We start from the raw sequence: 13974 nt of genomic DNA on the forward strand, positions 1-13974 counted from the left end.
AGTTACTCATTTGTTTAAGAAATGTCTTTGGAGTTATTAAAGTTTAGTTTAGTTTCAAACAGGTGTAATAATCCTTTAAATTTGGCAGTGCAATTTTGGACGTTTCTTCCAATTAGCATTTACATAATTGACCTTTTTCACACTTCCGTATTTTAAACCAGAAGTGGTGTTCAACAACTTCCTGTGGCTATAGCTTTAGCATTAGTGACAAAAATGCTCAGTCTCAGCGTGGTTGTTCTTGTTATATTCCTGGTTGCTCTTGTGGGGCAAGAAAACAGCCATACCTGTCTAACCACACTTTTCTGATGGACCCAGACCAAAGGAGGCACTTCAGCACTTCACTCAGGAGAATTTTGTCAGTGAATCTAATCACTATCAGCTGCCTAACCGTTCCATCTCTTAATAATTTTATCGAACCACCGAAGAGGGATTCTGCCTTTGAGAGGGCTCAGAAACGGCAGCGTGTCCTCTCACAGCAAGCTAGCTATGCTGAAGCTGCTACGGCACATCCACCCACAGGTAAATAAGACAAACACATATAAGAATGTTAAAATATAATTTAAAGGTCTATAACATGCCTCTCTTGAAACATTCCAAATATTTTAGCGAACTAAATTAGGTTTTTTTATTACAATGTTTATACTTCATATGTTGTAGATAGTTGGTTCACAAAGCTACTTCTTTTCTTGTCTTGATAGCTGTGAATATATTCTTTATGGAAGAACTAATACCCCTTATCAAGTTTATTTGTTCGGGTATTTGCTGATGCGGAGGCAATCGCAGCAGCGGATAACGAAAAAGCTGGCAAGTTGAGCAACGCTGTTGAAAAAACGAGCCATTTTCCCTTAGACCCACAAAAACAGGAAGTTACTCGGCACCAGGAGGCGTTACTTCCGGTTGTTGTGAAAAAGGTCAATTGTCAAGTCAGGACAAGTCTTTGTAATCCATAACCATAAAAAGTATGAAGAAATTGGTTTTTAATCCAACGTTTTAGTGCTTAGGTGTCATCCTCTGCTTTTGACCTTTATGACACTTTTCCCAAGAAGAGCAAAAACATTCCAGGGGAGGGATTTTGACGTTGCAAGCCAAATTACGTGCATATTTTTGATGTCCTTTCTTTAGAACTTGATATATATTCTTTATTGATACACACACAGGTGCTCAGTGTATGTATTACACAGATACTGTATAATACATACAAATTGTTTAAGTATATTTAGACCAGTGGTTCTCAACCTTTTAATAATAATAATAAATGTAACTTATAATGCACTTTTCATTCCAAGGAATCTCAAAGGGCTACATTTGAAAATAAAATAAAACTGCACAAGATTTAACACTTAAAAGCTTTCCTAAATAAATAAATATGTATTTATTTATTTATTAATCAGCTCGCGATTCCCATAAAAATTAAAGAACAGTCATGTGTAGACATCTATAAGGGGGAATAAATGGGAGAGCCTTATGGGGCCCATTCGTAAAGTCAGCAAAATGATGGTCCATTGGTCTGTGAATCTAACTACATTTATTTATTTATCTGAATAATATCTGTTATCCAAGAAGTTTATTAGGGCCCGAGCACCAAATGTGGTGCGAAAGCCCTATTGTTCCAGTAGGTTTTTAAAAAATTATTATTATTCTTTAACTGCCAATTTACTTGAATTTATGAGGCCCTTCCCGGGATGCAATTTCATGAAATTTGGCAGGATGGTATAGTTTGGTGAAAAATTGTACATGTAGTTTTTGATGCAATTTCAAGAATTGGTAGCGCCACCTTGAATTTGTAACTTTTCACTGGTTTGAACTAGCTGGATGGCATTTAGTAGGCAGTGACGTGCAGTCAGGGTAGGCAAGGTAGGCAGTGCCTACCCAAGGGTGAATTGATATTTTGATTATTTGTTTTAATTATAATATAATTATAAATTATTTATTTTTCCATTTCCTACAGTACCTATAAGTTTAAAAGTGTCCGCATTTTGTGTGTTTCATAGCCCAAATTACTAAACAGCGCTATTTCCTGGATCGGCTGCAGTCTCACTCCGCTGTAAGGCAGGTGGGGGCCACGCCCCCTCCCAAAAGCACACGGCTGCTCTGGCTCTGTTTCCATAGCGTGTTTTTATGAGTCAGTTCCCCAAGATGACAACCATTTACATCAGAAGGCAGCTCTCTACGCTGCCTTTGGACGTAACCGTGCTATGCTAAATGCTATACGTAAGTTCACAGTGCATTAGTGAATTGATCCCATGTGACCGCCGGTGCTACGTTCTCTCTCGCTCTAGCGAGTGAGTGGGACAACACTACAGGCAGGATGACAGTGCTAGAGACGATAGAGAAACTTTTTTTTGAGGAAAAACAACAGCATTTAAAAGATGGAGACCAACACCTGAGCTACCAGACCTTCAGCAAAGGTAAGGTCAGAAAATGTTTCATACTTTTCACAGTAAATGGTACAAAAGGAAGGATTGGCTTTGTGGATGCTCCTCACTGAGGCTGTTCTGAGTTCTTGTTGTTGTCATTTTCTCCGTGTTTCTGTGTTTCCAACACAAACAACAGATGCTCTGCCGTGTCATGAGATATATCTTGCTGGGAGAGTATGGAGGCTATATCAAATAATTGTTTATGTTTCTTTAATGGTGTTTATGATGTTGATTTTGTTAGATGGCTAAATGCTTGTTCATGTGGATCTTGTTGGGTTTTTTCTTTCTTATTATGAATTTTATATTTTGATCAGCGCATTGAGATAACATGTTGTAAATTGCCTTATACAAATAAAGTTGATTTGAATTGACTTAACCCAAAACGCAAAAATGTAATTTGGACTTATAGCCTAAATTCAACAGGAAGTATGCAATTTTGCCAAATTTAGCACTTTTTCAAATTTTTTGGCCAAACGACACCATCTTTAAAAGCAAACTCCTCTTAAGAGTTCATAATTTCCATATGAAATGGAGATGAATCATGTTCAAAACTGTGAGTTTTTACCACATTGCCAGGCCTGCAGGGGGTGCTAAATTTCCATCAATTTTAATACTCGAGATTTCAAAATAAACTCAGCCGAAACTCATTCAATCAAAACCCAAAGTCATACGTGCAGAATGAGAAACACATTCCGCATGCAATGACATAACAATTCAGAGTAGATTGGCACTACACAAACTGCACAAGTAAATTAAGTGGCACATAAGCATCCGCCAAACAGAATAAAACAGAGGGACAATAATGTCAGAGCGGTTTAGGGGAGACAAAGTAAAACAAGTCGACATATAAACAAAGGAAATATATGTTCCAGACACTGTCTATGCATGCAGAAGACAATTGCCATGAGCAGCTTGCAATGCATGGTGCCTTTACTCTGAGAAACTGGGACAATTGCGGTTGTTTGTGTGTGGTCATTGATGTAACTGCACCCAAAGAAGTAAGGAGAAGAATAATTTACTCATCTGCCAATGCATGGACTGTGAACCTGACTCTGAAAAGCAAGCCAAAACTAAAGAGAACAGTGAGCAGACTGGACAACCCGAGTGCTAAAGTAAACTTTATTGGACATTTTGTAGCAACAAAACAAAGAGATATAGACTAAAGATAAATGTGACAAGAGGAACTCAGCCACAACATAACTGTTGCAATGGTCTTTATTAAACACATGATGAGATCAAAACTGCTGATCTGCTGAAAAACTAATGCCCAACAGTTGTTGGTAAAATGAAGATAAAGCCCATTAAAATCACTCTTAAGCTGTCCCTGGCCTACAGTGTGTCAACAAGTGGTGACGGTGACAAATATTGTTGGTGGGGCTGATCATGTGACAATACATTTCTTTCTCTAGTTCTGTATAAGAATTTAAATTAAAAAGGCTTTTCACACTCTTGGAAATCTTGCTCTCGTCCAGTTATTGTGCATGAGGTCAAAGATCAAGAGGTATAAACTCACCATGGCTGATGGTGCAGGCAGTGAGTCTGACAGAGATCTACATTATTTTTCCCGTTGAAGCACTGATTCTTTGAACGATTTTTGCGGAAACGTGGTATCGTTCTCTAAGGCAGAAAGGCAGTTAGCTGCTAAAGCTAATGTAGATCATTTGCTAAATGATTATGTTTGTGCATACAGGGCCACCATACTAAGTAAGTGTGTTTACATGTTGTGCCAGTAGAGAGCTCACTTGGTTCACTGCATGTTGTCAGACTGCATGTTATGCTGCGGTGTCCACACTGACGTGTGTAATAAAAGTGTTCCAGTGAGATCATCATCACGTCTCATCCTTCAGACTCATGCTCATTAAGTACTCCCAGCAAGATAAACAACAAACTGTTTACATGGTGTCAGAATCTGAACGGACTCTCCTCCTGTGAGTACCTCCTTAGCGTTCTACCGGACTTCGCTAACTTGGAAGCTAACCAAAGCCACGTTGCATCTCTGTGATGGCGGAGGGATTTCGCTGACCAGACCAGGTCTTTTTTTAACGGGAATGTCGCTGAAAACTAGCGGATATTCGAGAGGGAGTACTACATCTTTGTTGCTGCAGCCCACCTTAGACAAGTCTGCAAGTACTAAAGCCTATATCCTCCTCAATCTCGTTTGTCTACATGGTTGAGGTGCGTGTTGTGGGCGGAGACGGAGCTATAATCAGCGGTACAGAGTACAGAGAGGACCCAGAGTGCCTGACACATCATTTTTTGTGAAATTTGCAACCCTCAAAACAACAAAACAATAGAGAGGCACACATTTCATACAAAAAAAATCAAAAACAAGGTGAGAGCATCAAGCCCTTTATCAGTGATGAGAATTAAAGCTAAAAGCTGCCATTTTGGAGATTTGGCTGATGAGCTAATCTGTGACCGAATAGTCTGTGGCACCACCAGTGATTCTCTGAGGAAGACACTTTTGAGAGACAGTGACTTGAACTTAAATAAAGCTATTTTCGTCTGTCGTAGTCACGAAATGACAAAGGAAAGAAGCAAGACACTTGCTATAAACGCTACCAGTGTTGTCAGCATGAAGTCCTTTTCACACAGAAAGCAGCAGCCTAAGTCACAACCACTGTCACTGTACAGGACTATTTCTAACTGTAATAACTGTGGGGGCAGCCATGCAGCTAAGCGGAAAAAGTGTCTAGCATTTGAACAACAGTGTCATAACTGTAAGAAGTTTAACCATTTCCAAAAAATGCTCTAAGTCTACACCATGCAGCCGGCCCAGTTTTAATAAAAGGACACTTAGATGTAGCAATAGAGGAGCCTGCCACACTCAGTGAAGATTCTTTTTATGTGGATGGCGTTGACATTGATAAGAACATCAATATCATAAATCCTTAAAATGATGAAAAAGATGTAGGATTTGAAACAGTTCACATTAACAACAAGCCCATTTAAAGCTGAAGCAACCTGTAGTTAAAGAAAACGCCACAAACCTTGTTGCTTATGGTGGCAGTAAAATTGAAACCAAGGGCCTTGTAACACTGTCCTGCAGTTTAAAGGAGCAGCGTCATGCTTTACCCTTCTTCATTGTGGACAGCCTCTTCTTAAATTCCGTGCTTGTGTTGACATGGGAATTGTGAGAATGAGCCAGGATGTTCACCAGCTCACCATGGATACTAACACAAATTTTACGCAGAGCCTACAGACAGGGTTTCATCAATGGTCGTAGCACATAAGACAGACAAAGAAGAGATCCAACACAGCTCTTAAATGACCACACTACCCCATGCTTAGTGTGGAGAAAGCCACAGCACAGATGGCAGGTGTGACTGTGTTTTCAGTTTTAGACGCTAAGAACTCTTTCTGGCAAATACAGCTTGATAAGAAATCTTCAATGCTAACAACATTTAGCACACCTTTCGGACGGTAAAGATTTGTGCACATGCCTTTTGGCATAAACTCTGCCAGTGAAGTATTTCAGCGTTCTATGGAGCAGCTGTTTTCTGGCTATGCATGCTCGGTGATTGTTAGGGATGTAACGATTAATCGTAAGGCAGTTAAAAATCGATTCATAGGTATCACGGTTGATATCGATTTTCTGAAAATTGAATCGCAGTACTTTTTTTAAAGTGCACAAGTGTAGGCGGAGGGCGGAGTCTGCTAATACTTTCTTTCTGGCCGCCTTCTACTCTTAAATATGTTAATAAATGATTCATTACCCCTTAAGCACCGAAAGAATATCTGTAATATTACTTGAATATCTGTAAAAGTCACGTTTTTCTACTAGGTCTGTCTGCTAGCATAGCTTCTCTTCTTCACTGAAAGATATCTGCATGCCAACCGACCACTATGTTACCAGCGCCCTCTGCTGGTCCAAACAAATATGACGTAAATCAGTGTAATCACGGTTTTTTTTTATTTTTTTAAGTCCAATTGTTAAGGCACAAAATACATTTTCAGTTGCACTTTTAAAAGAAAAATAACTATTTTGCAGTTTTGCATTGTTTATTATAGAACCAAAATTTAAATGAATAGGCTTCATTTTCATTTGTATGATTCCTTTATTTATTCATTCAAGATTTATTTTTAGTTAAATTCCATTGTTTTGAATTGTTTATCAAGGAATTCTTTTGACAATGAAAAATAAAAGGAAAATAGTACAGTATTTTCTAGTTTTTTTCCCAAAAAAAAAATTTGTCTACAGTTCCATTTTGTAAAATAAATCGTGAGAGAATCGTATCGTGAACCCAGTATCGTGAATCGAATCGTATCGGGAGTTGAGTGAATCGTTACATCCCTAGTGAATGTCGATGACATCATCATCGGAGGTTGTGATGTTGCAGAGCATGATGCTAACCTAAGGAAAGTGCTTGGTCGCGCAAAAGAGATCAACCTCAAACTGAATCCAGCAATGTGCCTGTTTTTTGCCCGGATCATGTTGGCGATGTGGGTCACATTTTCTCAAGTGAAGGCCTTAAAGCGGATCCAGCAAGGACCGCTGCAATCACAGACATGCCAGTCCCAAGGGATGTTACTTCACTACAGCATTTCTTAGGTATGGCTAACTACCTTGGAAAGTTCATCCCGAACTTTAGTGACATTGCAGCCCCGTTGAGGAAGCTAACTCACAAAGACACTGCTTGGTGTTGCTTTCAGCAGCATCAGGAGGCTTTTGACCATCTCAAAGTCTGCCTATCAAGCCCACCAGTACTGTCATATTATGATGTTAAACAATCTGTGAGATGCCTCATATTTTGGACGTGGAGCTGCCTGTTTACAAAATGGTAAACCTGTGCCTTTCACTTCACGCACCGTCACAGACACAGAGACTCGATACGCACAGATCAAAAAGGAGCTGTTGGCTGATGTTTTTGCCCCTTCAAAATTCAAGGACTATGTGTATGGTAAACTCATTGTGGTAGAGATTGACCACCAGCCTCTGGTGACAATTTTTAAGAAATCCAGCCACACTCCACCAGCCCGTCTCCAGACAATGATGTTACGTCTACAAAGCTACTGTACGACATCACCCTGGTCTACAAATAAGGTAAACTCATGTATGTGTAGACACACGTTCAAGAGATCCAACTACCAAATTTCTAATGAGTACAGCTGAAAATTATTCCTTTGAAGTCATGCCTGTTAGTTTCATCTCAACAGTGCACTTCGAGGAACTCAGAAAACACACAAAAGAGAACAGGATGCTAAAGAACTTCACTACAGTCATTCAGAGAGATTGGCCCTCCAGACAGAGCCAGCTCCAGCCTGCCATTCACACAAAACTGTTACTCCTCAGTCCCTGCAATATGCGTACATAGACATTGTACACAAAGGTTTCCTTGGTGCAGATGCAACCAAATCTAGCAGTCACGCTTTATCAATTCACTAATGCACTCTGAAGATACGTATAGCATTTAGCATAGCACGTTTACGTCCAAAGGCAGTGTAGAGAGCTGCCTTTTTTACGTAAATGGTTGTCATCTTGGGGAACTGACTGCGCATGTTCAAACACATAAAAAGACGCTATGGGGCCAGAGGCAGAGCAGCAATGTGCTTTTGGGAGAGGGTGTGGCCTCCTCCTGCCTTACAGTGGAGTAAGACTGTGCAGCGTCTCTGCCGTACCAGGAAATAGCGATGTTTAGTCATTTGGTCTATGAAAAGCACAAAATGCTGACACTTTCAAACTTATAGGTACTGTAGGCAATGAAAATGGAAAAATAAATAGTTTAGAATTATATTATAATTAAAAAAAATAATCAAAATATCAATTCACCCTTGGGTAGGCACTGTCTACCTTGCCTACCCTGACTGCACGTCACTGATCAGACGTCATGTGTTCCTGAATCATCTTAACCTCAGAAACAAACCAGAAACAAACCAAACACTTGGTTCACCAGCTGAACGCCTGATGTCACGCAGCCATTCCAGTGAGCACTAAGCTGGTAGAGCCCAGCTCAAAGCCAGCTATGCAGATCACGCCCAGCTACGCAATGAGAGACTCGTTTTAAAACACTATTGTGACGCTTCAAGCCGACCACTTACACCCTTGTCTCCAGGTCAAGTTGTCAGGATGCTGACCCCAAAAGGTTATGATAAGCTAGGGATCGTAAAGGAGACCTGCAAAGATTCCCGTTCCTTTCTCCAGGAGAAATCGTCGCCACATTCTTCTTGTTGCAGAGCCGCCACGACCCCATGATGACAACTTTGAGACACAGCACACTGCCCGTTTTGAGTTGAGCAGTGTTGGCCCTTCACCTGATGGTGTTCTCCCAACTCCACCAATGTTGAGGCCTACAACAACACAAGATACACCTCCTGCAAGACCTCCATGCAGACCTTTTCTAAAGGCAGTGTAAATTCATTAATACGTAACACGTTCAGGTCGTATTTCAAGACCAAATACAAAATACGTGCTGTGAAATGTATTTTGAAAAAACAAAAAAACTGTAAGAAGAAAAGTCTGTGTGATTGTTCTAATCCATTTAATACAAATGTTTTGTTATGTTTTTTGGATATATGTTGCCTGTTTAGATTTTAGAGCCTGTGGCTAAATTAAGCTTTGACTACAGCGAAATCATCACTGGTTTATAGGCTTGTCATACCTGGATCACAAGAACTGCTCATCTAATGTACAGGTGATTCACTAGAGGGCAGTAAACTAGTAATGTTACTCTTGAAAATATTCTGTCATTTATTGTTTTTATATAATGTATTTGTTTCTGAACAAAAACTGAGGAATATTGAGATGAAACAAAGACTATTGTGTTAATTTGCATTAAATATATTTACAGGTAAAATATATACAGTAGTGTTATGGATAATTTGGGATTTTAAATTCAAGTAACAGGAAGGTGATAAAGATCAGTAGAAGGATTAACCAACACCTACCACAATAACTCACAGTCTGTAACAAGGATCTCGGGTAAGTTTTACATGTTTTTGTGGAGTATTGAACATGTTGTGCAAAATCAAAAAGGTACATGTATGGATTTTCACTGATTCCATCCATCCATCCATTTTCAGACCCACTTTATGTGGGGTGCCCGTCCATCGCAGGGCAACACACAGACAGACTATCACATTCACTCCTAAGGCCAATCAATTTAGAGACTCCAGTCAACCTAAGTCATGTTTTTGGATTGTGGGAGGAAGTCGGAGAAAACCCACGCAGCACAGGGTGAACATGCGCAAACTCCACACAGAAAGGACTCAAGCGTCCACCCGAGGGCTTGAACCCAGGACCTTCTTGTTGTAAGAGAACTTCAAAAGTGTGAACTAAGTAAGATGTTATCTGTGAGGCACATGAGCCACCGAGGCAAGGCAAGGCAAATTTATTTGTATAGCGCATTTCATACACAAGGCAACTCAATGTGCTTTACATGATCAAAAAGTGCAACAGACAACATTCAACAACTTAAAATCAATAAGAACATTTAAAATCATCAGTAAAATTAATTAAAATCATCAACAAACACATTACATCAACAACAACAACATGACCAAAAATCTCTCTCTCAATCATATGCAGTAGAGATAAAGTGCCTTTAACTTGGATTTAAAAATGTTCACATTAGATGCTGACTTCAGCTCTGCTGCAGTTTGTTCCACTTCTTTGCAGCATAACAACTAAAAGCAGCATCACCATGTTTACTGTGAGCTCTACTCTCCACTATCTGACCTGTGTCCATAGATCTGAGAGACCTGCTGGGTTCATACCTGACTAACATGTCACTGATGTATTCTGGACCAAACCCATTCACACATTTATACACCAGCAGCAGAAGTTTAAAGTCTATTCTGAGGCTGACTGGGAGCCAGTGTAAATATTTAAAACTGGACTAATGTGTTCTGACCTCTTTGTTCTGGTTAAGACCCAAACTGCAGCGTTCTGAGTCAGCTGTATCTGTTTGAGAACAACACAAAATGTTTCTTTTTTCTCCAGCAGCTGTTCAGGTTAACACTTTGTCATCTTTTGTAGCTGTCTTTGCACATTCTGAGTTGAACCATTTGTCTTAGCTTAAGTGTTGTGTGTCAGTTTTGTACCAGTTACGTCTGTCATTTATTCGCTGAGCTTATGGCTGTAGTTGTGAATCCTGTTGATTGTTCAATCTTGTTTTACTGCAGTTTTGTGTCCTCTTAGTCTTTCATTACTGCTGTTTTTCATTTGCACATTTTACTACTGATGAAGTATGGTCACTCATGTATCTTTACTGCCTCACTAATGGTGATAGTTTTCCTCTTGGACTCATTAGGGCTTTTGTGCTCCATTGCATTTACATAAATTCAACACTGTGATTTCTAAACACTATGCTTGTCTACATGATCATCTCGTTTATTATCCACCAAGGTCTACATATGGAAAGACCATTTTTAAGAACTGATGAGTGCACACAGAGGCAACTTTTATCACAGTGGTGGCCACAAAAATGTGTGAGAGACACATTTTGGATGTATTTCTGGCATTTGTTTGGTATATTTTTGTTGTCCTTTTATGTATTTTGTTGTTCTTTTGCATATTTTGTTGTTCTTTTGTTGTGGTTTTGTGTGTGTTTCTGTCATTTTGTATGTTTTTGAAATCATTTTGTGTATTTTGATGTTTTGCGTATTTGTCATCTTTTTGTGTACTTTGGTATATTTTTGTTGTCCTTTTGTGTATTTAACTGTAATTTTAGTTCTTTTTATTATTTTTCTTCCACAACTTGCTTTGTTATGGAACTCCTCCTAAGCTATTAATGCTGCACCAATGACTCATATGTCATCTCATAGGGCAATGTCAACGATGTGCAGTTGAACTTTTTTGGAGCCAACATGTCAAGGTCAAGGTCACGTCAAGTGTCAAAAACCGAAATTCCTTTGCTCAAGGTCATATTTAAGGTCAAGGTCAGTTTTCTGTATTTCCTGCATTATATGACTCGTCAACAAATCCAGACAGAGGTTGTTTTTTTCTGTGCCAATTTTCAATTGGCAAATACGTATTTGCCTTGCGAATACAGGTCTTGCCTAGGTTTATTTTGTTTTGGTAAGGTGCGTTTACTTTGGGGGCCTCTCAAAATTAGACCAAAGGCCCCATGTGACCCCCGAGTTGCCAGTTGGAACCGTGGAAAGATTACCAACAATAAACGTGGGGTTTGAAAGTAACTAGTGACTTTTACTTTGAGTACCATTTAATTGTTCTACTTTTAACTTGTACTTGAATTTTTTATGTATGACTTTCTTGTACTTGAGTATAATTTCAATCAAGTAAAAGTACTTCTACTTGAGTAGGATACATCAGTACTCTTTATACCCCTGTATATTTATCATTGTCTATTTTACTTTTATTCTGTTCAGTTTGGTGTCTGTTAATCTAGCTGCAGTAACCCTTGGCTGCCGGCAGGGGGAGCCCCTGTATGCTGAGATTCATCCAAGTGTCATGACGCGCTGCCCGGTGCACCTGCACGAGAGGAGGAGGAGGAGGAGGAAGAGGAAACGAGGAAGAGGAGGAGTGGAGTTTGGATGCTTCAGACCAGCGGGGCCGCTGCGTTTCACACGGACTCGGTAGAAGTTCTCACACCGACTTTTGAAGCGCTAGTGTTGGAATAATGGCCTCAGGAATGGAGCGTTTGACGAGCCGGATGTGCTGTGTTCTGCTGAGCCTGTTGTTAGCAGGTATGTGGACCCCACGGAATGTTTGTGTTTGTGTGAGCCGCGGACGGTAGACGTTGGTTAGCCATGGACGGCAACACGGAATTACGGGCGAGATATATATTAAAAAAAGGATAGAAAGATCACTTCAAGTTGTATTTGAAGTCTGCACAGTTAATGAGTTTGAAATCTTAGTTTTTGAGCGAAATATTGAGTTAATTCAAGCAGGACAAACTCCAGCGGAAGGTAGTAGTAGTAGTAGTTCGTACTCCCCGACAACAGCCTGTTTGAGATGTGGCCTCCAATGTACAATAAAGTTTAAGTATTCTTTAAAAGAGGGAATTATTACATCATATTTTAAACCGTATCACTGTTTACACTACCTACATTTTACACCAGATGTATTATAAATGTAAGGGGGGAAAAAAGGTAAAACCAAGGAGTAAAAGTAGTGTGTCACAAGTCAACCATTAGTAATGATTCATTGTTTCATTGAAATAGTTCTGTCCTAAATTTGTCTCCATACCCTGTGAAATGTATTGTGTTTGAAAAGTGGTTACCATATTGTAGTATGATATATACCAGTGATTCTCAACTAGTGGGTCGGGACCCCAAAATGGGTCGCAGACAGCTCATCAGAAATAAATAAATACTTATAAGTACTTAATGTCTCTCATGTTGGACTTGTTTTTTTTATTTTGAAATAAACTTTTCTTTTGACAGGCATGTTGTGAATTGCATGTTGCACAGGAAAATATAAAGATGATTAAATGTTTTTTTTTTTTTTAATTATTATTATTATATGAGTTTTCAACAGCTATTTTAGAAAAACTAAATTTGGTTGGATTCTAAACAAAAAACAAAAAAAAAAAGTGGGTCGCGAAAGTGGCAAAATGTGGGTCCCAGGGTGACCAGTTGAGAACCCCGATATATACAATACACACACGCGTACACACACACACTGATCTGTTTTTAAACCTGTGGCTGTAGGACTTTAAAGTGTGCCTCCTTTTTGTCTGCCATCTGCCCCCCACATTACCCCACCCTGTCTGAAGACTGTTGCCTCACCTTAACCACATGTTTGCTGTGTTTGCAGCTTTGTTTACATGAACTAAAAAAAACAGGTTAAAGGAATTTTCTTGAAGAGATCCAGGAATCTTCAACTAAATAATTTTTCCGACTTGGATGCTATGAAGTTTATTGTTGGCTTTAAGATTTGGAAACCCACAAAAGCAGGTTTTCCATTTCCTCTGAAGACAACACCCAAAAACACTATTATACAGGCTTGTTATTAATTGCCCACGATGCACTTTTTAGTGTGGATTTTAAAAAGTCAAGTCTCGTGTGTGTTTTTTTTTTTTTCAAGCTGGATGACAATTTTTTTCCCTCTTGGTCATGAATTCTTAATGAACAATAAATAACTTTTAATAGTGAGTATTGTTTTCTTTAATGTGGGCAAATCATGGTTTGATTCACACAGTTCAGGGTGTGGCTCCTGGAATCTACAGTGAAACCAGCACTTTACTGACTCCTCCTATCAAAACAACAGTGTGTAACCTTAGCTTTAGACTTAGTTTTGCCTCGCAATTGTTGGAAGAATTTTTCTTTGTTTTGGGCGTTGATGAGAAGCCACAGATTTCCATTCATAACAGGGACATACCAATGTGCTGATTAGTTTGTGAATGAATAAATATAATAAAGAGGAGCTTTGTTTGGGATCTTCCGGCACATCCCTCAGTGTAAAAGCTTGAGTTATTGAGTGTAAGATAAGGTTTACACTGTGTTCTCTTTGGCTTCCCTTTGTCTCCTGATTCTCATTGTTGTGAACACAAGTTTGTGCTCATTACCATTTTAATGGCCCCACAGTCTCATCGTTTGGGCTCCGTTCCACTTCAGTAGGCAAGAACAGTGTCTGCCAGAATTTTAGTGCGACTTA

General features: G+C 39.4%; 1 protein-coding gene across 1 annotated transcript in view; it reads left to right on the forward strand.

Annotated features, from left to right (window-relative positions):
* Nucleotides 1–11863: 11863 nt before the first annotated feature.
* cxadr (CXADR Ig-like cell adhesion molecule) overlaps nt 11864–13974 on the forward strand; it is a 75028-nt gene continuing 72917 nt past the window's right edge. The window contains exon 1 of the mRNA XM_028467414.1: nt 11864–12062. Within this exon, the coding sequence (XP_028323215.1) occupies nt 11996–12062 (67 nt within the window). The 5' untranslated portion in view covers nt 11864–11995. The remainder of the gene's footprint in view (nt 12063–13974) is intronic.

This window comes from Gouania willdenowi, chromosome 14 (assembly GCF_900634775.1).
Source record: "Gouania willdenowi chromosome 14, fGouWil2.1, whole genome shotgun sequence".
NCBI classification, from domain to species: domain Eukaryota; kingdom Metazoa; phylum Chordata; class Actinopteri; order Blenniiformes; family Gobiesocidae; genus Gouania; species Gouania willdenowi.